The sequence below is a fragment of the Tripterygium wilfordii genome, chromosome 1 (genome assembly GCF_013401445.1).
Source record: "Tripterygium wilfordii isolate XIE 37 chromosome 1, ASM1340144v1, whole genome shotgun sequence".
In the NCBI taxonomy this organism is placed as follows: Eukaryota; Viridiplantae; Streptophyta; class Magnoliopsida; order Celastrales; family Celastraceae; genus Tripterygium; species Tripterygium wilfordii.
Genome location: NC_052232.1, coordinates 3,439,516 through 3,465,671, shown reverse-complemented (window position 1 = coordinate 3,465,671; position 26,156 = coordinate 3,439,516). Strand labels below are relative to the sequence as shown.

The following is a 26,156-nucleotide window of genomic DNA, read 5'->3' as shown; positions in this document are numbered from 1 at the left end:
AGATAATGATGCCTTCCTAGTCATTCAGACTACCGTTACTGAAGTGATTTTCCACAGATATCTAGTGCAATCTGTGCGAAACAGGCTTTGGACATCCTGAGCATTGAATATCAGGGTCATTCCAAGGTAAGAGTTGTCAAACTCCATAGTCTTCGTAGAGAATTGATGAACCTAGTGATGAATGAAGGAGAATTGATTAAAGACTATTATACCAGAGTCATGGATGTTGTTAATTGTCTTGGAATTTGTGGTGATGACATGCCAGATAGAAGGGTTATTGAGAAAATTCTCATTAGTCTGACACCAAAGTATAATCATATTGTAACTACAGTTGATGAGACCAAGGACCTGGATGCTCTGACTATGAGTGACCTCATTGGGTCCCTTGAGGCTCATAAGACTAGGGTCAAGATCGAAGGGTTGAGTGTTTAAGCATCTAAAAGTGCTTATAAGATGAGAATGGGTCAAGAAACCCAGAAGAAACTAGGTGTTGGTTCATCAGCTGGACGTGGTAGAACAAGGACTCAACCTATTTGTACTTTCTGCGATAGGGAAGGTCACTTGGAAGACTCATGTTGGGCTAAATCTAAGCCTTAGTGTTCAGTATGCAAGAAGGAAGGGCACACTGAGGAACATTGTTGGAAGAAAGGTAAACCACAATACAGAGGGTATGGCAGGTATGGCTATACTCAGAAAGAATATAGGGTGAAGGATAAGCAGCAATCTAATTTCGTGCAAGAGACTGATGATGAGGATGAAGAATTTTTATTTGTTGCTCGACTAGGATCCATTTAATTGAAAAACTCAGTGTGGTTTCTAGATTCATGTTGTAGTAATCACATGACTGCTAACATCCATTTGTTCAAGGAGATAGATAGATCAATTACAACCTGTGTTCATCTTGGAAATGGAGAACTAGTAAAGGTTGGAGGGAAGGGTACTATTTCCATTGCTACTCCCAAAGGAAAGTACTTAATTAGAGACGTGATTTATGTACCTCAATTGGACTAAAACTTGCTTAGTGTGCGGCAATTAATGGAGAAGGGATTCAGACTTGTTTTCCAATGTGATACATGTAAGATTTATGATGTAAATAGAGGAGAAGATTTTGTGATTTCTATTAGAATACATGGCAAAAGGAGCCTTCTTCAGGATTATGGTGATCCAGTCCTGTCTTAGGGGAAGTTAGAGTTGGCCTTGAAGACTTCTGTGGAAAATTCACTGTTGTGGCATCAATAGCCCCAAAAATTCGAAGAAAATTTAGAAACAAAAACTTGTTTCAGATCTTCCAAGTTTTGATCCTAACATATTGTTTTGCAGTAGTTGCATGAAAGGAAAGCACAAAAGAAAACCCTTTCACAATGATGCTATTTGGAGAGCCAAATATTGTCTAAAACTCATTCATACTGATGTTTGTAGTCCCATAAACACTCCCACAGTTGAAGGTAATAAATATTTCTTATTGTTTGTAAATGATATGTCTAGAATGACTTAGGTCTACTTTATGAAAGAAAAGTCTGAAGTTGTTAGTATATTTAAGAAATTCAAAGTTTTTGTTGAAAACCTGTCTGGTAAGAGAATTAAAATGATTAGAAGTTATAGCTGATTTCAAGAAGAATATGGAAGAAAATTTTGAAATGAATGACTTGGGTCCTATGAATTATTTTTTGGGTATTGAGGTTGGACATGTGTTTATATGCGGCACATGCACACAAAAGACTTACTTGCCAAATTTAACATGGAGGGATGCAAACCTGTGTCCACACCTTTTGTAGCTCATGAGAAGTTTTATAAGGAAGATTGTTTCTCCAAGGTTGATCCAGGAGAGTCTTGTTAAGCCCAATATATCTAAGGGCCAGATTTCAAGTAGTCTGTCAGGCATGATTTCACAAAAAGATATTTGTGCAATACATTAGTCAAATAAAAAGTCATTTTTATTTACCGATCCAAGACGGGAGAGTATATTAAAATAGTCACACCAAAAAGAATGACAATTTATATTAGGCCTCTACCAAACCCGACTCATATCCGATTGAAACTGAGAGCCCACCCAACCCATCTAAAACTGAACCTTACCCACAACCCAGACAGCAAATACAATTTTAGAATTATGACATGTTCTTTATACGGATTGGATAAAGTAAAATGAATAAGCTGATCCGCATAAGACCCGACCTATTTTTAATTAAACTACACCATTTTAGACTTTATTTACACTTCACACACTTACGGAAGTGTCAATTAAACTACACCTTTTAGGGGTACGTTTTGACAATGATGTCTGATTCGTTCGATTTCCTTTGTATAAAGCACCGATAATTAGATGTGGTTTATTGTCTACGGTTTCTTCTCATATTCCTTGTTCATTTTTGAGTTATTTAGGGACACTCATTATCATATGCAATGTGTAGTTAGATATTACATGATCCAGGAAAATGAAGAAAATGAGGGAAGAAAATGAGGTTTTCTTATCGGTTTCTTAGCTCAATGTATGTAAGCTCTACTACTACACAGCTTCAAATATTTTTTATTCTTGATTTGTTGAGATGTTACTACGGATTAAAGTACGTGTATAATTTTAAAAGATTCTCTTATGATTTGATATTTATACAACAAAATGGAATCTCTTCATGTTAGAGGGAAAAATTGAGGAAACACGAACTAATTTTTAAGGTTGTCTTTTGGGTCAGGTGACTTTCCATAGGAAATTGATAGAGAGAAGTATTTAGACAGTAATTTATCGTGAATGGAATAAATGAAATATACAAATCTGAATAAGGCAATTAAAATATGATTTTCTTCTCGAAATGTCTTTTGGCGATTTCACCAAGAGTCTTGTCGGGCCATGTGTGGCTTGATTGGTTGAGTGACAAGGTGTGTAACTCCACCAAAGGTAGAGGTTACAAGTTCTACTCTCACTAGTGCTCCCTCAAGGTATATTCTCACATGGCTACTATGAAAACGGTAAGTAAGCCCAGTCACAAGTTCTACTCTCACTAGTGCTCCCTGAAGGTATATTCTCACAAAGTGGCATGCTAAGCTGGGGGTTCCCTCGGATATAAAAAAATCTTTTAAAGAGGATTTGGAATTATCATATGCTTTTTCAGTATACTTTGATTAGATCACTTGAATACTTGAATATTGAACAGTGTGGTGACACAAATACACTAATATCTCGTTTTTCTTCTTTTTGGATGTAGATTCTCTTTCCTTTTGAATATGCCACTCATAAGGGACACCCTCCTGTATTCTAATGTCAAGCTGGATTAAGCTCAAAACTGCATGCTGATTTTTCATGAATGTTTCAACTTACATAAGTGTTGAGAATGTGAGCAAAGCCGTTTTTGCTCTGTTTACTTGTGCATGTATTATTTCCTGAGTGTCTACGTGGTTTTGAAGCCCCTTTTTTTGGTTTCTACTAGGTTGCTCTAGCCAATCAGATGAACTCTTTTTGGATAGTTGTAGACTCATGCCTCAAATGTCAAATAAGGTCTTGAATTTTGTTAATTCTGATTCCTTAGGTGTATGCAAGACACACAAGACTCTGTTGTTCTTTTTAGATGGTCTACAGGAGGCTAATCACTCTTTCTAAAAGGTTGACATTAGACAAAATGACTACAACACTATACAATGGGCATCTAATGTTAATGTTTCTTGGCATAATTACATCGTCGTAGGCAGAAGAAGATTTCTTCATTTCTTTACATTGGAAGTGATGTGCCAAATATATACATACATTTATGTATCTTTTACACATAAGTTCATCCCATTTTTAGTTGATTAAGAGTTAATATTGCCTAAGAAAGTTATATTTACATATTGTAGGTGTCGAGGCAAGAAAGGGAGGAAAAGAGTGCAAAATAAAGATTTGGACTCCAGAAGCGATTTTCGATCGATCGGACCTGCCAAAACAACCTTGAATTCGTGGAGACAGATTGCATTTCCGATTGATCGGAAAAGTGTCTGATCGATCGGAGTTACTATTCACAACACGCGTAGTTTCGTGAAAAAGTTCCAAATTCACGTGTTTTTGAGCCAAAATGACCCCAACTTGTTAGGGAAATGACACAAGAGTTTGGGGAAGTATAAAAGGGCATAAAATAGGGTTTTATGGGTGTTCTTGGAGCTGAGATTCATTCTCTACCTTGGAGGCCACTATTGGAGCCTGGAGAAGAAGCGGGTTCACAAGAGAGTTGAATTGGATAGGTGAGATGAAATTAAGTACCCTAGTACTTCCCATCTTTGATTAAATTTGTGTTTACTTAATTGCTCTTTTGTTCTTTGTTTTAGTTTAGTTAAAAACAAACCAACCACTCATCCTTTTCACCCAATTTACATAGTTGTTGCTTGTTTGACATTGATTTTAATTGCCAACATATCCTCTTGGGAACGATAATTTTCTCATCTCTTTATTACTTTTGCGATTTGTGTGCTTGCAATTAAATTCATATCAATTTTTTGGCGCCGTTGCCAGGGATTGAGGCAATTGTTTTTTTTTTTTGTCAAATTAGGTTTTCAATTGTGCTAATTGGTTTTTAATTTTTTTGCAGAAATTCTTTCTCTTGTATGAGCTTGGGAAGGCGTACTCTTAATTCAAAATTGATTGATATTGATTTGGAAATTGAAAGGACACTTCGCAATCTTAGGCGGGAGCATACTAATAATATCATGGAAGGTAGGGGAAACAATCAAGCAAGGAGGAATGTTGGTGAGCTCGGTGGTGGTTTAAATGTGAATGAAGGCAATGGTAATGGTGGAGGTGCTAATGGAAGAAATGGTGGTGGAGAAATTGACAACCCTCATAGGCAATTTGATCCTCGCTCTCTTAAGGATTGTGCTAGGCCTACTTGGGATACAAATCCTTCAAGCATCCGCTATCCTCCTATCAATGCTACTAATTTTGAGATCAAGCCGGCTATCATCAACATTATCTCGAACTCGGTGAATTTCTATGGTCTTCCTAATAAAGAGCCTAATGTCCATCTTCGCTCTTTCTTGCATGTGTGCACAACTTTTGGGATTAACGGAGCTTCTAAGGATGTTTTCTTGTTGAGGTTATTCCCATTTTATTTGAGGGACAAGGCCAAGGGATGGTTGATGTCCTTGCCTCCCAATTCTATCACCATTTGGGATGAGATGGCGGAGCAATTCTTGACAAAATTCTTTCCTCCGGCTAAGGCGATGCAAATTAGGGCAGATATCATGTCTTTTGCTCAAAAGGATCTTGAATCATTTTATGAGGCTTGAGAGCGCTTTAAAGGCATTATTCGAAGTTTTCCAAACCACGGACTTTTGGAATGGGTGGTATATTGATGTAATAATTCTCGCAAGTGCACAAAAGTCTACGAATAGTACAATGTATGCAAGTATGAGGTCTATCCCGCGGAGACTAGTTAATCTAATTAAGGTACCTAACTTGATGAATGATTGAGATTTGGGGAAAAAGGAAGAATGATTGATGTAAATAAAATAAAATAAAAACAAAGAAATAAAATTCAGATTTTATATCCAATAAGAGAAGAATACTAGGGCAATGATTTCACCTAGTAATCCTATCACAAGCATTCAATTAACAAACACACAATCATGGTTCCGATTCAAGGGTTGATTCTTTCTTAAATTTGTTGGTTCGTTCATTCGCGGTGCGAACAAATATTACTAACAATGGATTAATCCTGTTCGGTTCGCAGTTTTTAACCCAATGCTAACAACTCATTACGATCTAAAGAACTATAACAACCAATCAATCCCCTAAACCTTGTTCATGGCAGTCGACAATTGATTTCCTTAATTTCAGTTCCACTAAGACACGTGAATTCGGTTCGTTGCTTAGTCCTAGCTAGATGAATCTAATTGAGCATTCAATTGGTGGCCAATCAACCAAACAAACAATAGATTATAAGCATAGAAATTAAAGACAAGAATCATGAACCAAAATTATGCATTCAATTAATTGAAGCACTTGCAATAATCATACTAGGCTACATTAAGCCCTAGCAAAGAGGTTTAGCTACTCATGTTATAAGAACACAAGGAAACTAAATATGGGAACGCCATGAATCAAGAACAAGAACAAAGAGAAAAGCTAGAGACAAGAACAAGAACAAAAGCTAGAGAATGTGGCTCTCCAATTCGTGTTTTCTATTGTGCTAGAGGACTCCTTTTATAGTGACAAAAGCTTCCTTCAATTAATGCCAAATTTCAAGTCCAATTCCTTGTATGACTCGGTCTCTTTGTTTCCTTCTTTCTTGCCGAAATATTTCGTTCAAAGTCCTTCACACCAAAACTTCCTTTTTTGTCTTGTCTCACGTTTCTTTCTTCCTATTGTCAAGAGGTGGCCCACTTCTTTCACTCTTCAAAAGATTCACTTTCCTTGCTTAATTTGCTTGCCCGAGAAGTCTCTTTGAGTTGAACAACAAAAGTCCTTCCTCCGTCCTTTCCTTGCTTAATTTGTCTTCTTTTGATTTTCTTCTTATTCTTCTTTTTAGGAAACCTTACAATGCCCTCTTTTCTTGTTTGATTAGGATTGAACTTGAAATAATCCTTGAATTTGTGGGCTTCTCTGTTGGGCTTAAATCATAGGTCCAAGAAATACTTTTTTTTCACCATTTTGTGCAAATTAACCTACAAACCAAACCAAAGATAAATTATGCAATATTCATGTCCATTCCCATAAATAGAGACAAAAATAAGTGTAAATTGAGGTATAAAAAATATGTAAACTATAATACGATCAAATACCCCCACACCTAGCTTTTGCTCGTCCTCGAGTAAAACAAAAATAAAATAAAATAAAAAACCTAACTCACTTTTGCAAGAATCGCGGTGGCACAAGCCTTTAAACCCCTAGGTGTCCCTAGTGGACGAGTTATAGTCTCGTGAGGGTTTACCAGAATGACACCCACAAACATTTAAAATAGTCCTTCCAATCTCGATCAGAATATCCCTTTTCTCTTTTACCGAAAACCACTTGTTGGAGGATTTTAGCCTGCGGTGCTTTCACAATGGAGGGAAACAACTTGTTAGTGGATAAAGGAAATGACTCAAAGAAGGGAGTATACTTACCTCTCTCATATGGCATGACTCTAGGTAGATTCATAAACTCAACCTCAGTTGGATGTCCTTCTTTCTCCACAATGTAATCTTTAATTGTGAGCACTTTCTCCATTGATTTCTCACCTTGTGCTACCTTGGGCTGGAAGGTCACTGTTTCTTTATTATTTGTCATTGTCAGTGTGCCTTCATACACATCAATTGTCATCCTTGCAGTCTTCATGAATGGTCGCCCCAAAATCACTGGAATTTCTTCTCCATGACCTTGGCAATCTCGCATATCAAGTACTAGAAAGTCAGCGGGAAAAATTAGTCCATGTATCTTAACTAAAACATTTTCTAATACTTCCTTATGATATCGAATAGATCGATCAGCCAATTGGATGCCCACTGAGGTCTCTTTGAGCGCTCCTACATTCAAAGATTCAAAAACAGAAAGAGACATTAGATTAATTGATGGACCCAAATCCAATAAAGCATGATCAACATTTTGATTGGCTATGCCACAAGGTATAGTGAAACTCCCTGGATCCTTAAGCTTTGGCGGCAACTTCTTTTGTGATATGGCACTACACTCTTCAGTTAGTTGAACCACCTTATTCTCATCTACTTTCTTCTTTTCTTGCACAACAGAAGGTTCCACATCCGTCTTTGGGATTGTCTTTTGCAATGATGACATTTCTTCTTTATTTCTCCTAAGACGCCCTGGAAACGGGATTGGAGGAACATAAGGTCTCATAGGTGGAGCAGGTTTATCGGGGTCAGGCAACCCATACATGATTGCACGACGTGACTGTTGAAGTGGCTGCTCTTGTGCTTGAACTTTCTGCTCTTCCAATTTTGTAGCAACTCGGCTTTGTTGCTCATCACAAAGTGTGATAGCCATGGCATGCTCCCTATTGTTCGGATTGATCTCAGTTTGGCTTGGAAACTTTCCAGCCTCCCTTTGACTCAATGCTTCAGCGATTTGACCCACTTGTGCCTCCAATTTCTGATGGTTAATTGTCAACTGCAGCACCATGTCCTCCAATGTGGTGGTTGGTGGATTGGCTTGGTTTTGGGTGTTATTCCAAGAAAAGTTTGGATGTACCCGAAAACCTAGATTGTAGGAGTTAGAGTAGGGATCAAACCTTGGATTCCGATTATAGGAGTTCATCATATTTGCTTGCTCTTGCACAAACTCTGGGAAATCCACTCCTTGAGTCGTATGCCTATTCATTGCTAGAAGCATGTCCAACTTGGTAGAGATGGCATCAACCTGCGATTTTGGTGCAAGAGAATTGGAAATTTCATACACACCTGCTCTCTTACCTCTTACTTCCGAATGTTGTGTCTCAATAGCAAGTCTCTCAAATAAAGTTTGACATTCGGTTGGAGTCATATTCCTAGTCGATCCCCCCGCATAATTATTAATTGCAGCTTTGCTAGAAACTGTCAGTGCCTTGTAGAAAATACGCATCAACACTAATAAAGGCAAAGCATGATGGGGATACTGAGTTAACAGGTTATTAAACCTCTCCCATGCCTCAGAAAATGACTCATCAAGTTGTTGTTCGAACTGCATGATTTTGTCCCTGAGAGCATCAGTTTTCTGAGTTGAGAAAAATTTTTCTAAAAATTTATTTTGTAGCTCAGTCCATGTCGTCAATGAACCCGGTCTCAAACTGTTGAGCCATGTCCTTGCTTTGTCCTTCATAGTGTAAGGGAAGATCTTCAACCTCAAGTGCTCCTCAGTAACTCCTGTAGACAAAGACATGCTAGAAACCATATTAAATATTTCACGAATGTGACTAAGTGGATCCTCCGAACTTAGACCATGAAAAGAAGGCATCATGTTAAAGTGTATGGTCTTAAGCTCGTAGTTCCTAGCTGCCGTCGGAAGTACAATGCAAGATGGGGATTCCGGAATAGTGGGGATGTCAAGATCACCCATCGTTTCAACTGGAACTTTTGCTGCCATCTTCTTGTCTTCGGTTGAGGATTCTTCGTTATTTTCACTACCTTGATTCTTGTTCCTCAACAAACTTTCAATGTTGTCTATGTAAGGTTGTAGCTATCCTTTCAAAGAGCGTCCACCTTGCATAAACCTGAAAAAAATAAAATAAAAAAATTAAGTACACAATTAAACTAAACTAATCCCCGGCAACAGCGCTAAAAACTTGATGTAATAATTCTCGCAAGTGCACAAGAGTCTACGAATAGTACAATGTATGCAAGTACGAGGTCGATCCCGCGGAGACTAGTTAATCTAATTAATGTACCTAACTTGATGAATGATTGAGATTTGGGGAAAAAGAAAGAATGATTGATGTAAATAAAATAAAATAAAAACAAAGAAATAAAATTCAGATTTTATATCCAATAAGAGAAGAATACTAGGGCAATGATTTCACCTAGTAATCCTATCACAAGCATTCAATTAACAAACACACAATCATGGTTCGGATTCAAGGGTTGATTCTTTCTTAAATATGTTGGTTCGTTCGTTCGCGGTGCCAACAAATATTACTAACAATGGATTAATTCTGTTCGGTTCGCAGTTTTTAACCCAAGGCTAACAACTCATTACGATCTAAAGAACTATAACAACCAATCAATCCCCTAAACCTTGTTCATGGCAGTCGACAATTGATTTCCTTAATTTCAGTTCCACTAAGACACGTGAATTCGGTTCGTTCCTTAGTCCTAGCTAAATGAATCTAATTGAGCATTCAATTGGTGGCCAATCAACCAAACAAACAATAGATTATAAGCATAGAAATTAAAGACAAGAATCATGAACCAAAATTATGCATTCAATTAATTCAAGTACTTGCAATAATCATACTAGGCTACATCAAGCCCTAGCAAAGAGGTTTAGCTACTCATGTTATAAGAACACAAGGAAACTAAATATGGGAACGCCATGAATCAAGAACAAGAACAAAGAGAAAAGCTAGAGACAAGAACAAGAACAAAAGCTAGAGAATGTGGCTCTCCAATTCGTGTTTTCTATTGTGCTAGAGGACTCCCTTTTATAGTGACAAAAGCTTTCTTCAATTAATGCCAAATTTCAAGTCCAATTCCTTGTATGACTCGGTCTCTTTGTTTCCTTCTTTCTTGCCGAAATATTTCCTTCAAAGTCCTTCACACCAAAACTTCCTTTTTTGCCGTGTCTCACGTTTCTTTCTTCCTATTGTCAAGAGGTGGCCCACTTCTTTCACTCTTCAAAAGATTCACTTTCCTTGCTTAATTTGCTTGCCCAAGAAGTCTCTTTGAGTTGAACAACAAAAGTCCTTCCTCTGTCCTTTCCTTGCTTAATTTGACTTCTTTTGATTTTCTTCTTATTCTTCTTTTTAGGAAACCTTACAATGCCCTCTTTTCTTGTTTGATTAGGATTGGACTTGAAATAATCCTTGAATTTGTGGGCTTCTCCGTTGGGCTTAAATCATAGGTCCAAGAAATACTTTTTTTTTCACCATTTTGTGCAAATTAACCTACAAACCAAACCAAAGATAAATTATGCAATATTCATGTCCATTCCCATAAATAGAGACAAAAATAAGTGTAAATTGAGGTATACAAAATATGTAAAATATAATACGATCATATATCAAGCCCTTTATAATGCTTTGAGTATGAATACAAAGGAAACTATTGATGTAGCCAAGGGAGGTTCTTTTATGATAAAAAATCAAGAGGAGACTCGGGAATTACTTGATAAAGTGGCCAAGACCACTAACTCTTGGTCCTCGGTGAGGGGGAATCCAAAGCAAGGGGGAAGTTGTAGAGATGATGAAATTATGTCTACCATGATTATCATGGCGAAGAAGGTTGATGCATTGACGCAAAATCAAGCTCAAGGAGTGCATGCTATGCAAAGCACACCTTCCCATATGTCTTGTGATTATTGTTGTGGACGTCATCCTACGGGGGAGTGTCTTATTGCTTCTTCTTCTAACTCTGGTGAGCAAGTGAATGCCATTGGTAGAGGTAATTTCAATCAACCCCGAAATGATCTTTATTCCAACTTCTACAATCCAGGATTTAGGAATCACCCCAACTTCTCTTGGAGCAATACTCAAAATGTGTAAAATCCTCAACATCTAGTGCAACCCCAAGAGAAGAAGAGAGATATTGATGAGATGTGCTCATAGCTAGTAGGAGGCCTAGATACACTTACAACTCATACCTCCCAATTTATGACAAGGACGGATCAATACATGAGCAAAACCGATGCCACTCTACAAGCTCAAGCAAATTTGATGCAAAATTATGTAGCTTCCATCCGGAATCTTGGGGTACAAATGGGGCAAATAGCTAACACTTTGTCATACAGAGAAAGAGGTACATTGCCAAGCCAATCGGAGGTGAATCCCAAAGGGACGAATAAGGAGCAATGCATGGCAATCACTCTCCGGACTGGTAAGGTGGTTAAAAATGCTTCTGATCTAGATGCCGAAAAGGCAAAAATTTTGCAGTAGGAGGAGAAGTGTAGTAAAATAGGGGAGACCCAATCTGAAAAATGTCCCGAGGCTAATTCCGATCAATCGGAGGTGAATCCAAAAGGGAAGGATAAGGAGCAATGCATGGCAATCACTCTCCAGACTGGTAAGGTGGTTAAAAATGCTTCTGATTTAGATGTCGGAAAGGTGAAAATTTTGCAGTAGAAGGAGGAGTGCAGTAAAATAGGGGAGACCCAATCTGAAAAATGTCCCGAGGCTAATTCCGATCAATCGGAGCCCTAACCGATCAATCGACATGTTCCAGTTCCTGTGAAAGTGAAAGATGCGTAGCCATGATATGCAGTTTAGCGCGATTGGCCCAATAGTTCTCTTCCTGCACCACCAATCAAGGCTTATGTGCCTCCAATTTCATTTCCTCAAAGGTTAAAGAGTAACAAGAAAAATGATGATCAATTCTCTAAGTTCTTGAAGGTATTCAAAAAGCTTTAAGTGAACATCCCCTTTGCCGAAACTTTAGAGCAAATTCCTAGCTATGCCAAGTTCATGAAGGAGATCTTATCCAAGAAGCGGAGATTGAAGGAGCATGAAAAGATACAATTAACCGAAGAATGTAGTGCCATTATGCAAAGGAAGCTCCCAATTAAGCAAGATGATCCGGGAAGTTTCACAATCCCGTGCACTATTGGAAACACCTTGATTGAGAGATCCTTGTGTGATCTTGGAGCTAGCATAAATTTGATGCCATTTTCGGTTGCAAAGCAAATTGTGATGAAGGAGATTAGTCCAACCACGGTATCTTTGCAAATGGCGGATACATAGATCTATAAAGTACCCTCCTGGCATAGTGGAGAATGTGTTAGTGAAGGGTGTAAGCTCATGGTCCCCATTGACTTTCTCATTTTGGATATGGAGGCCAACCCTACTACTCCCATAATCTTGGGAAGACCATTTTTGAGCACCGAGAGAGCTTTGATAGATGTTGAAAAATGGAAGCTTACTTTGAGAGGTGCGGGAGGTGACCAAATCACTTTTAAAGTGTTTGGAACTAGGAGGCAAGAAGAGATTTCTCAACAATGTCTCCAAGTGGAGCACATTGACATGGTCATCCCCGACACTCTTGAGAATGAAGCTCCATATATTCCGGTGGAAGTTTTCCTATGCCAAGATTGAAAAGTTGAATATGAAGTTCCCAAGGCAGCCTCCCAAACTGAAATTGAAGTTCAAAAGTCTCAAGTTGAAGATCTCAAGGAGAAGAAAAAGAAGAGCAAGAAAAAGAAGAAGAAGAAGACCAAGAAAATGAAGAAAAATGTATTTCCTAAGGAAAAGGTGGTGATGAAGGCTTGTGCTCCTTGCATGGCACCTAAGAAATCAAATGTCAATCTCAAGAAGCCATCAAGGGGAGTCTACACCACAACCCTCAAGGATCCCGATTGAATTCACAAAGGGAAGTCGGGCTGACGACTTTAAACCAAGAGTTTGTGGGAGGCAACCCAGGTTTTTTTGTTCTATCTCTATCTTTTTATTTCTATTTTCACCTATTTCATGCATTGAGGACATTGCATATTTTAAGTATGGGGGTGAGAATTTAGGTTTTTCTAGTTTTTGCTTGAAATAAAAAAATAAAAAAATTTGACTTCAAATGTCTTATGCCATGTCATTCCTAAGTATATTTGGATGAATTTTGTGATCTTTGGAGCATTGATGGATCTTGCTATGGACATTCTTTCCAATTGAGTTTTCCTATCTTGAAAATTGTTTTGTCCATTGTGTTTTTGTGATATGGAACACTTGATTGTGGGGTATGAAATATGACTTGACTTTGGCATTTGTGGTTGTTTGAGATCAATTTGATTCTAAGTAGCACTACTTGAGCAATGAAAAAAAAAAGAAAAAAATATATATAGAAATTTTGTTTTGTGTTTATAAATAAATGGTTTCTTTCATAAGTTTTCCGCTGAATAGGCAGGCCTCTTGCCTAGCAAGCAATGAGTTTCGCGTAAAAAGGTAGGAAATGAATGTTAGAGTACCTTGATGACTAGTTTAACCTCGTAGCCTTTTTGATTCAGGTAATTAGATTCATTGTGGTGTCTTAACACCTAGTGCCCCAAACCAACTGGATTGGGAGACATTGGTCGAACGCTCGTTACATGGGTCATTTAGAAAGCTTAAGGAGGTTGAGCATTGCACAAGTCACCTTTGAAAAGAAAGGGAAAAAGAAAAAGACAAGAAGAATGTGAATAAGAATGAAGTTTGAATAAATGCTCATTGTATTTTGCTCTTTGATTCTTATTGTTCTTGAAAAACTACATGACATTTGTTTATGTCACTTTGAAGCCAAATATCAAGTGAAATCCATTATGTGCATTAATTCTTGAAATTTTAAGCAAATGGATGAGAAAAGATTCTTGAAGGAATGCTTTTATTGGTTTGAATGCCCTAATGCTTGGTTTGTTAGAGTGGATAGGGTTGCAATTGTGAGTTCATTTTAGACTTTTGTTGATGACATGAATTTTTGCATTGAAGTTGTTTAATGTTTTTAGGTATCATTCTTGTAAACCCTCAGGAGACACAACTCCTCCTACTAGGGACACCTAGGGGTTTAAAGGCTTATGACACATGCTAAGTGTCATCGTGAGCCCTACGAAAGTGACATAGATTAGTTTCTTATTTAGAGTTGGTCTTAGTTATTTTAGTTTTCATTTGAGCTTAACAGAAAATACTCTTTCCTTCTTTTATTCATTCTCAATTTGCTCGAGGACGAGCTAAGGTTAAGTGTGGGGGTGTTTGATGTGTCAAATATATACATACATTTATGCATCTTTTACACATAAGTTCATCCCATTTTTAGTTGATTAAGAGTTGATATTGCCTAAGAAAGCTATATTTGCATATTGTAGGTGTGTAGTAACCGGATTTCGTCCGATCCGAAAAAGAAAAAATAGAAAAAAGAACACAAAAAAATGCAAAATCTCATTTCTTTGACCTATAAGCCCATAGATATTCATAATCCATTTCTTGGATCCTTAAATACTCAAATCTTGACCCAATAAGATCAAATCTTAGAAAATATCTAAAAATAAGAGAATTGTTTTAAAAAATGTCACATCTTTTTATGATTTTTGCTAGAAGAATGGAAAAGTAAAAAATAAGAAAGAAAAAGCCAAGAATAAAAAGAAGGAGACAAAGAGAGAAATGTGGCACAAATTGGGGAAAGAAAAAGAATAAAAAGAAGGAGACAAAGAGAGAAATGTGGCACAAATTGGGGAAAGAAAAAGAATAAAAAGAAGGAGACAAAGAGAGAAATGTGGCACAAATTGGGGAAAGAAAAAGAATGAAAAGAAAGAGACAAAGAGAGAAATGTGGCACAAATTGGGGAAAGAAAAAGAATAAAAAGAAGGAGACAAAGAGAGAAATGTGGCACAAATTGGGGAAAGAAAAAGAATAAGAAGAGGGGAGAAGAGACTTTGGTTTTGGGGAGAGGAAACAAAACAAAAAAAAAGAAGAGAGGAAGAGAGGAGGCGTGAGAGAGAGGAAGAAAGAAGGAGATTTTGGCTTTTGGGTGAAGAAAAACAAAAAAAGAAGAGAGGAAGAGAGGAAGAGAGGGGAGAGGAAGAGAGGGGAGAAGAGAAGGAGAGAAGGAGAGAAGGAGAGAGGGGGAAAACCGATTCTTTGGATTTTTTTGGTAGAAGCTTCATACCCCTCATATCTTTCACTCAAGTATTGCTCTATTTACACTTGATTTCAATGTTTGATTCATTTTTAGCATCCTCGGATGTTGACTAAGAATAGACATGGTGTTTCTTGCATTCACCTTAGACATATGTGATGCTTGGGAGTGTTTTCGATACTAATATGTTGAACCCCTTCCCTTTGCATTTTTTTTCTTCTATTTCTTGTTGGAAAAAGCGGGAGAGACCATATTTGGATTTGATTTTCTTGGTTTGGATACGTGTGAATCTCATAATGTGGTCTTGACTCGATTTAAATCTTGATTTACATTTGAGTATTCTATTTTTCCCTCTCTTTATGTTTGTTTTGTTGGACGAGGCTCGGGTTTGGATATTATTTGGACGAGTTGATGGAGGCTTGAGCAATTTCAAGATTTTGTTTGGTTTATTGCAATTTGTGTATATTTGGCCCCCCATATTGTGTAATTTATCTTATTCATGTCGATTTGTATAATTTCGACATTTATTATTTGGATTATTTGTACAAGTGTGAATTATGAATATATAGGCTTAAAGTTGAATATAGGTCATTTCAATTAAAGAAATCATAAGTTGATTTCCTTTATTTGAATTATGAACCTTATTTGATTTCATTTATGAATTTGCCATAAGTTGGCAATAATAGGTTAAATTGATAGATGACACTTTTCCAAATAATCATTTATACCATAAGTTGGTATTTAAAATTAAACCTACCAAAAGTTGGTAGGTCATTTTATCATTTATGCCATAAGTTGTGTCGCAACCGGGGTCACGACGCGGACCGCGTTGGAGGATGAAAAATGTTTAGAGTCGCCACCAATTGATTTAAGGTGCAATTGGACACCGAAAAGACCTGCGAACCAGAGAAAAGGGTACGGGGATCGATTGAGTGTGGGGAAGGTGTTAGGCACCCCACAACTCCCGTTTGAAAACGGTTACCCGGATTAATCTAATGGCTATCTTATGGAAACTTGCTCTTTGCAAGGTGTAATTGTTAAAGTTTGAATTATTACTTTCAACACACTTATCAACTTATGATAGTGTTTGAAAAAGAAAGCTTGGAATATTACTATCAATTTATGATAGTTTTTATTTGAAAATAGGTTTAAAATAACACTATCCACTTATGATAGTTTTGGGAAAAGATTTGTAAGAATACTATCAACTTATGATAGCATTAAAAAAAATTGTAATATTACTATCAACTTATGATAGTTTTTTTATTTGGAGACACACTACCAACTTTTGATAGATTTAATTTTAAAACACCAACTTATGGTGTTAACGATAAAATGTCCTACCAACTTTTGGTAGGTTTAATTTTGAACACCAACTTATGGTGTTAATGATAAAATGTCCTACCAACTTTTGGTAGGTTTAATTTTGAACACCAACTTATGGTGTTAATGATAAAATGTCCTACCAACTTTTGGTAGGTTTAATTTTAGATACCAACTTATGGTTTATTTAATAAAATGTCCTACCAACTTTTAGTAGGTTTAATTTTAAATACCAACTTATGGCATAAATGATAAAATGACATACCAACTTTTGGTAGGTTTAATTTTAAATACCAACTTATGGTATAAATGATTATTTGGAAAAGTGTCATCTATCAATTTAACCTATTATTGCCAACTTATGGCAAATTCATAAATGAAATCAAATAAGGTTCATAATTCAAATAAAGGAAATCAACTTATGATTTCTTTAATTGAAATGACCTATATTCAATTTTAAGCCTATATATTCATAATCCACACTTGTACAAATAATCCAAATAATAAATGTCGAAATTATACAAATCGACATGAATAAGATAAATTACACAATATGAGGGGGCCAAATATACACAAATTGTAATAAACCAAACAAAATCTTAAAATTGCTCAAGCCTCCATCAACTCGTCCAAATAATATCCAAGCCCGAGCCTCGTCCAACAAAACAAACATAAAGAGAGGGAAAAATAGAATACTCAAATGTAAATCAAGATTTAAATCGAATCAAGACCACATTATGAGATTCACACGTATCCAAACCAAGAAAATCAAATCCAAATATGGTCTCTCCCGCTTTTTCCAACAAGAAATAGAAGAAAAAAAATGCAAAGAGAAAGGGCTCAACATATTAGTATCGAAAACACTCCCAAGCATCACATATGTCCAAGGTGAATGCAAGAAACACCATGTCTATTCTTAGTCAACATCCGAGGATGCTAAAAATGAATCAAACATTGAAATCAAGTGTAAATAGAGCAATACTTGAGTGAAAGATATGAGGGGTATGAAGCTTCTACCAAAAAATCCAAAGAATCGGTTTTCCCCTTCTCTCCTTCTCTCCTTCTCTTCTTCTCTTCTTCCTCTCCCCTCTCTTCCTCTCTTCCTCTCTTCTTTTTTTGTTTTTCTTCACCAAAAGCCAAAGCCTCTCCTTTTTTTCTTCCTCTCTCTCACGCCTCCTCTCTTCCTCTTTTTTTTTTTTTGTTTTTGTTTCCTCTCTCTCCCCCTCTTCTTATTCTTTTTCTTTCTCTTTTCCTTCCCCTTTTCACTTCCCTTTTTTTTTACCCTACTTTCGGCCACTTTATCTTTTCCTTCCCCTTTTCACTTCCCTTTTTCACTTCCCTTTTTTTTTTACCCTACTTTCGGCCACTTTATCTTTTCCTTCTTTTTTTCACTTCCTTTTTTTTTACCCTACTTTCGGCCACTTTATCTTTTCCTTCTTTTTTCACTTCCTTTTTTTTTTACCCTACTTTCGGCCACTTTATCTTTTCCTTCTTTTTTATATTTTTTTTATATATTTTTTTTATATTTTTTTTATGATATATATATATTTTTAATATATTTGTTTTTATTATTATTATTTTTTTTATTTTGTATTTTTTTGGCCGGACGAAAACCGGGTACTACAGCTGCCCCCCTTTGTATGTCTTTTATGAAATAAAAGGCAAACAAAGGCGTAGTCAACCGCGTTTCGTACGGGCCTGAAATGCGCGGGATCATTGTGGCCATTCCCGGCTTGGCCAAAAAGTTTGTGCAAGAAAATAAAGGGGCACGGGATCACAAGGCCATTCCCGGCTTGGCCAATGTTGGTGCAAGAAAATAAGGGGCACGGGATCACAAGGTCATTCCCGGCTTGGCCAATGTTCGTGCAAGAAAATAAAGGGGCACGGGATCACTGTGGCCATTCCCGGCTTGGCCAATGTTCGTGCAAGAAAATAAAGGGCACGGGATCACAAGGCCATTCCCGGCTTGGCCAACTGTTTGTGCAAAAAAATAAAGGGGCACGGGATCACAAGGCCATTCCCGGCTTGGCCAACTGTTTGTGCAAGAAAATAAAGGGGCACGGGATCACAAGGCCATTCCCGGCTTGGCCAACTGTTTGTGCAAGAAAATAAAGGGGCACGGGATCACAAGGCCATTCCCGGCTTGGCCAACAATAAATGAAGTGCATGGGATCACTATGGCCATTCCCAGCTTGGCCAACAAAAAGAAAGTGCATGAGATCACTACAGCCATTCCCGGCTTGGCCAAATGTTTTTTTTTTTAATCTTTGATTTTTTATTTTTTTTTGGTGAAAAGGTGCTCCGGATCACTGTAGCCATTCCCGGCTTGGCTGAAAATTTTTAATTTTTGATTTTTTTTAATTATTGTGAAAAAGGTGCTCGGGATCATTGTAGCCATTCCCGGCTTGGCTGAAAATTTCTTATTTATGCAGTGATGATGCATGCACCGACCTATTTTGCTCAATTATGAATGTCTCATGAATGAATGGATGCATGTTTTCTCATGGTTTTGCCATCCTCCAACAAGCGTACAATTACGAATTGCTAAACCAAATTTGTTTCTCTGTCAGGGTTGACTTTCTGACTCACTGAGCTTTCAATGTATCTTCTCTAATCTGATTAGTGAAGGCCTTTTTCCGTTCTGGATCCCAGCTCTTGAGCTATCTCTTTTCCTTTTCCAATGTGCATTCCCATAATCAATTCATTTTCCCTGAAATTTGCATGTTCGTACGCTTCTGAATTCAAAGCTACCCATTTATCTGAATTTCCTTATTCAAATCTTTTTTTTTTTTTTTTTTTTTTTTTTGGCACGGCTTAGGAATGTGAGCTTTTTTTTCCTGCTAACACCTGCTTCAGCTTCAGGCTTTTCACTCAGATCCTTTCCAGCTTAGGATGCCAAAATCCATCAACTTCCTATCAAAAGTATTGTCCTGATGCACTCATTATATTTCCTGTCAAAACTTTGTCAGTGATAAATTCAAAAGTACAGCCATGCTTGTCAATTATTGAAAGCAAATGATAATAATTTGTTTTTGGAGTATGAGATGAGAATTGAATTGGGATATGGAAAAAGATGCCACAAGTGACAAAACCGAAGAAATGAATTTCCTCACAATTTTTATTGAAAAGGATAGGTGGTAATAAAATATTTTAGAATGAAATATGTACAAGAAAGCAGAGAAATCAAAGGCAGAAAGGACAAACCGAGCTTCTTCAAGATGAAATATGTGATAATTCAAAGATTGTACCAAAATTGCCCCAATTTTGGTGTGCACCCAATTAACAATAATCAAATCTGACTTGTATGAGCCTATCTCTGAACCTTCCATTTCTGCCAACAAACTTCTTCTTCTATGTAACAGACTAACACCTTAGCAAGGTAAAATATCTGATGGTATCAAGAGCACCCCAAAATCTGCCCCAGTTTTGGGTACATGTCCAATTAACTGTTCTCCAACCCTTCAATTACGAAATTAATTTTGCACTCCCACCTATGTCAATGTGAGACAAGTTAACAGCCAACTCAGGCACCACTCATCAATTCAACAAACTCGTAATCCAACCATCCTTCTTCAAACAATCTGAAATTTGAACTTGCAGCCCAAACTAAAATGCCCATAAGGGTTTTTTTTTTTTTTTTTTTTTTTTTTTTTTTTTTTTGCCCCTAATTTTTGCCTAGAGCGCCCTTGCGGGTTTTCACTCTAGCGGGTTTTTTTTTATATATTCCTAATTTTGCCTAGAGTACCCTTTCGGGTTTTCACTCTGGCGGGAATTTTTTTTTTTTTTTTTTTTTGCTACCAATAAAACTTAACAACTTCATTGAAATTATCCCGAATGTGCATTTTGAGGGGTTCAACTTCAACTAGTGCATTCTCAACCTCTTGAACAATTTTTCCAGGTTAATCATGTAATCTTCCTCTTGCTTGGAATTAGCAATCATGTCATCCACATACACTTCAATGGAGGATAAACTCTTTAGTGACAATCTGTGGACCACTATGTTCTTATCAAGTTCTGCATACCCTGATATGATCATGCAAAACATCTTGGTTCACGCAACCACTTTATCAATCTCTTTCTATCCTTTTCTTCCAGTGCTGCATCAATTCAAAGTTCTTCTTTCTGATCTTCAACTTCCGAATTAACAACCTTAGCCATTTGAATTACCTTTTCTTTTTGGTTAAACTTGTCTCAACATTTCTGACTATATCTCAGATTTATCCTCAATGTTCAAGTCAAATTCGACATTGTTAATGGGTGCCCCAAAATCTGGTTCCTTCGGTTCATCTTTCCATTATCATCAATTTCAATCCTGTCAAAATGGAATTTGCAAGATTTGGAATTTGCAAGTGATGGACAAATAAAGGCAAATAAATGTGGGATGATGAATGTAACAAAGGCATCAAAAACACGGGAATTGGGCAAATAAATGTAGGAATGATGAGTGTAACAGAGCATCAAAAACATGAGAACTGGAAGCATTGAACATGCAAAAGCTGTACTAGAGAAATTTATCAAAGTAAAGTAAAGACATGCTCATTATTAAAACCCAATCAATGGCCGTGAGTCGGACCACAGATGGTAGTGCAGATGGATTTTACTCTTGAAGGCTGCTGACAGAATTTGGCAATTCCAAATTGGTCCAGTTACTGAGTTTAAAACATAACTCCCCAAAATTTCTAGTGTTTGGACTTCCTTATCATGTCCATGACTGCGACCAACATGTGCTCCAGCCTTTGCTGTCCATCTTCTAGTGTTTGTAGCCCCATCTCTAGCCGGGCTATCGCTGCATGCATGCGATCTGATTGTGGAGATGCTGCAATTGCTGATGAGGAATCACCAGGTGGTGATGCTGAGTGACCTTCTTGGGTCTGCTTCTTTCTAGTAGCAGTTGTTTTCAAATGGCTGATGCTCTGACGCCATGTCCTTCTTTCTAGCAAGGTGACTTGATATCCCAAAGATGCTCGAGGCTGAGGAGGTCGAATGCCTTTGAACAAAAGCAACCTTATGATAAGCCGTGGGAAAAATAACTTCCCCGCCTTTATTGGCTTCTTCTCGACAAAATCCTTGGCTTTGAAGATCGTGGCCAGATAGATCTTCCCAATATCAAACCACTGCCCTTTATACATAGAGTATAAGACTGACAAGAATTTTCCTCGTCGTTCTTGCTCATGGCCAATAGGGCACAGATTTTTCCTGACAGCATCATCCAGCAACCACATCTTCGAAGGCAAATAAGCACGGCGTGTAGCGTTGCTGAGCCTATTCTTTTTTCCTCCACACATATCATCAACAATTTTCTGCTTTGACGCACAGATTGGTTGTTGAGATCCAATGGGCTTATCATCTACTGGTGGATATCCCAAGCAGCGACATAGATCTGCTGTCGTGAATTGAACTTTCACACCAGCTAGAATGACCTGATAAACCAGTTGATTCCTAGTCCGCTCACTTCGTGGTAGCTCGATGAGAGTGTGATAGAAGGAGCGAACGATCTGAGGATACACCAGTAAGTCATTTTCTGGATCTGGATCTACTAAAAACAGCAAGGAATGCTCCCTCAAGCAGCGTATCGCCCATTTGTTGATTGCTTCTTGCTGTACCGTTTCATCAATTCTACACTCCGGAATAATTTCAGCTTCGTTGAACAACGCAAGCCTGGATTGCAATCTTGAAGCGATGGTGCGTGAGCGTCTCGGCATAGCTCTTGATCTTTGTGAGAGAAAACACACTTTTACCACAACTAATGGAGATGAAGATGGAGACGGAGATGAAGATGGCTCAGAGAGAAAACCCGCTTTTGTCAGAAATGATTGAGATGGAGATGAAGACGAAGATGGCTCTGCATATGCGAAGACATTCGCGGTGCCTGTCACATCAGTACTTACTTTACTGTCACCTTCCACTGTTATTTTCCCGCTTGAGGACAAATTTTTTTTCTTCCTGCTTCTCTTTTCAACCAGATAATAATAAAAAAACAAAACTGTCACACTCAACTGTTCATTTCCCCGCTTGAGGACAACTCTTTTCTCTTTTTTTTTTTCAACTAGATAAAAATAAAATAGAATAATAATAAAAAAACTTTCACACTCCCCGAGAAATTACGAATATTTGCACAGTGAGGCAGGGTACATAACAGACGATCAGGATTTAATCCAAGCAGGACCTTTTAAGCTGTCTGATAAGAGATTCCAACGGTGGTGGAGAACATGGCTCTGATGGTGATGGTGGTAATAAACATAGATCACAAGTCTCCGGAAGCTTTCTCTTGTTGTTGATGCATCTCTCTTGGTTTCCGTCTCTGGTCATGTAACCTTTCAAGCGCTTCACATCTGACAACTTCACTGACTTTACAATAAAATCCTTTGCTTCTTCTCCCAAGCATCTGTTGATCGAGTCACTACGTTCTCAGATGACATGATTACCACTGGAATCTCTCTCAAGGCAGACGATCCCTTGATTTTCTTCAGCAACTTGTATCTTGTCATTCCAGGAATACAGTAATTGGTGATAATTAGATCCACTTTCAGACTATCAAACCCAACAAGACAATTATTCTCCTCGTCTAATCCCAGAAACTGAAGTATTCTTATTCCACTATCCACTGCAGTTACTTTACAGGAAGTAATCTTGAGCAACCTTTCAATGACTGGCCTATTAACAAGGTTGTCATCGACAGCCAAAACGTAAACCTCCTCAGAATCAGACATAGAATGATCCATTCCCACTTGATCAACAAGAAAATTAAGAGTCAATTCCCTCACAAACTGCCCCATTATATTTTTTTGTTGTTCATTTTCATTGTTTTAGCAATTCACAACTGTAATCTTGTACTATAAGGATGGCAAAGACATGAGTGAATTGGTGTTTTTTCTTTTTTTTTTTGTTTTTTTTTTTGTTTTTTTTTGTTTTTTTTGTTTTTTTTGTTTTTTTTTTTCATGCATGACTATGAACTTATTTAGTTTGACAAAATGCAATGACTGTGCCTACGTGAATGCATGAGAGAAGAAACCGATAATGGAAATTACAATTAAAAATGTGTAAAACAAAACATCAACGACAAATGAATAAATCACACAAAAATAGAATATGCCATCACACTGGGTAACCTAAACTTCTGGAGGTTTCGGACATGGATCTAGGGCTTTATAAAGTGCTTGGGTAAGTTTATCTAACTATTCCGCGAGGTCCCAGATCATGTTGCTTTTAAAATCCCAACTATTGGGACAAAAGCTCCTCCCTTAACTTTTAAGGGAAGTCGATCCGGTGAGGATATCTTCCACTACCCATGCGGAGACGGAATCTCACGAGAATAGTGGTCAACCCTCTCTAATACTAAAGGTAGAGCCCAGCTGGTAGGCTACAGTGAGTGTAAATGAATGAGATGACAAATACTTTACCACAACAAAATAAATCAACATCTCTGACATATAAAGGAAACAAACAATTAATCATACAAAAAGAAGCAACCGTAGCCAATCAATTTAATCATATGGGCTTGACCCTCTTAGGTTTAAAAAACCTGATGTCCCCAGCAGAGTCGCCAGTTGTCGCAACCGGGGTCACGACGCGGACCGGCGTTGGAGGATGAAAAATGTTTAGAGTCGCCACCAATTGATTTAAGGTGCAATTGGACACCGAAAAGACCTGCGAACCAGAGAAAAGGGTACGGGGATCGATTGAGTGTGGGGAAGGTGTTAGGCACCCCACAACTCCCGTTTGAAAACGGTTACCCGGATTAATCTAATGGCTATCTTATGGAAACTTGCTCTTTGCAAGGTGTAATTGTTAAAGTTTGAATTATTACTTTCAACACACTTATCAACTTATGATAGTGTTTGAAAAAGAAAGCTTGGAATATTACTATCAATTTATGATAGTTTTTATTTGAAAATAGGTTTAAAATAACACTATCCACTTATGATAGTTTTGGGAAAAGATTTGTAAGAATACTATCAACTTATGATAGCATTAAAAAAAATTGTAATATTACTATCAACTTATGATAGTTTTTTTATTTGGAGACACACTACCAACTTTTGATAGATTTAATTTTAAAACACCAACTTATGGTGTTAACGATAAAATGTCCTACCAACTTTTGGTAGGTTTAATTTTGAACACCAACTTATGGTGTTAATGATAAAATGTCCTACCAACTTTTGGTAGGTTTAATTTTGAACACCAACTTATGGTGTTAATGATAAAATGTCCTACCAACTTTTGGTAGGTTTAATTTTAGATACCAACTTATGGTTTATTTAATAAAATGCCCTACCAACTTTTAGTAGGTTTAATTTTAAATACCAACTTATGGCATAAATGATAAAATGACATACCAACTTTTGGTAGGTTTAATTTTAAATACCAACTTATGGTATAAATGATTATTTGGAAAAGTGTCATCTATCAATTTAACCTATTATTGCCAACTTATGGCAAATTCATAAATGAAATCAAATAAGGTTCATAATTCAAATAAAGGAAATCAACTTATGATTTCTTTAATTGAAATGACCTATATTCAATTTTAAGCCTATATATTCATAATCCACACTTGTACAAATAATCCAAATAATAAATGTCGAAATTATACAAATCGACATGAATAAGATAAATTACACAATATGGGGGGGCCAAATATACACAAATTGTAATAAACCAAACAAAATCTTGAAATTGCTCAAGCCTCCATCAACTCGTCCAAATAATATCCAAGCCCGAGCCTCGTCCAACAAAACAAACATAAAGAGAGGGAAAAATAGAATACTCAAATGTAAATCAAGATTTAAATCGAATCAAGACCACATTATGAGATTCACACGTATCCAAACCAAGAAAATCAAATCCAAATATGGTCTCTCCCTCTTTTTCCAACAAGAAATAGAAGAAAAAAAATGCAAAGAGAAAGGGCTCAACATATTAGTATCGAAAACACTCCCAAGCATCACATATGTCCAAGGTGAATGCAAGAAACACCATGTCTATTCTTAGTCAACATCCGAGGATGCTAAAAATGAATCAAACATTGAAATCAAGTGTAAATAGAGCAATACTTGAGTGAAAGATATGAGGGGTATGAAGCTTCTACCAAAAAATCCAAAGAATCGGTTTTCCCCTTCTCTCCTTCTCTCCTTCTCTTCTTCTCTTCTTCCTCTCCCCTCTCTTCCTCTCTTCCTCTCTTCTTTTTTTGTTTTTCTTCACCAAAAGCCAAAGCCTCTCCTTTTTTTCTTCCTCTCTCTCACGCCTCCTCTCTTCCTCTTTTTTTTTTTTGTTTTTGTTTCCTCTCTCTCCCCCTCTTCTTATTCTTTTTCTTTCTCTTTTCCTTCCCCTTTTCACTTCCCTTTTTTTTTACCCTACTTTCGGCCACTTTATCTTTTCCTTCCCCTTTTCACTTCCCTTTTTCACTTCCCTTTTTTTTTTACCCTACTTTCGGCCACTTTATCTTTTCCTTCTTTTTTTCACTTCCTTTTTTTTTACCCTACTTTCGGCCACTTTATCTTTTCCTTCTTTTTTCACTTCCTTTTTTTTTTACCCTACTTTCGGCCACTTTATCTTTTCCTTCTTTTTTATATTTTTTTTATATTTTTTTTATGATATATATATATTTTTAATATATTTGTTTTTATTATTATTATTTTTGTATTTTGTATTTTTTTGGCCGGACG

The 26,156-nt window shown here is 37.0% G+C and overlaps 1 protein-coding gene and 1 non-coding gene across 2 annotated transcripts; one reads left to right on the top strand and one right to left on the bottom strand.

The window, feature by feature from the left end:
• Positions 1-7,392: 7,392 nt before the first annotated feature.
• Positions 7,393-9,013, bottom strand: LOC119995572. Its single transcript, XM_038842087.1, has 3 exons — positions 8,869-9,013; positions 7,664-8,793; positions 7,393-7,464 (listed from the first exon to the last, which is right to left on the bottom strand). Exons 1-3 carry the CDS (start codon positions 9,011-9,013, stop codon positions 7,393-7,395), a joined length of 1,347 nt encoding a protein of 448 aa, XP_038698015.1.
• Positions 8,529-8,635, top strand: LOC120004311. The gene has a single exon (XR_005469497.1). It is a non-coding gene; the product is annotated as a small nucleolar RNA R71 (small nucleolar RNA).
• Positions 9,014-26,156: the final 17,143 nt, after the last annotated feature.

What these genes read in the sequence shown, in the direction of transcription:
- LOC119995572 (XM_038842087.1), bottom strand. Translation starts at nt 9,013, where the DNA reads ATGGCAGCAAAAGTTCCAGTTGAAACGATGGGTGATCTTGACATCCCC. An exon ending in CATGATGCCTTCTTTTCATG is followed by an intron (nt 8,794 to 8,868) that starts GTCTAAGTTCGG and finishes CTTTGTCTACAG; the next exon opens with GAGTTACTGAGGAGCACTTG. An exon ending in TTGTGCAAGAAAAGAAGAAA is followed by an intron (nt 7,465 to 7,663) that starts GTAGATGAGAAT and finishes CTTTGAATGTAG; the next exon opens with GAGCGCTCAAAGAGACCTCA.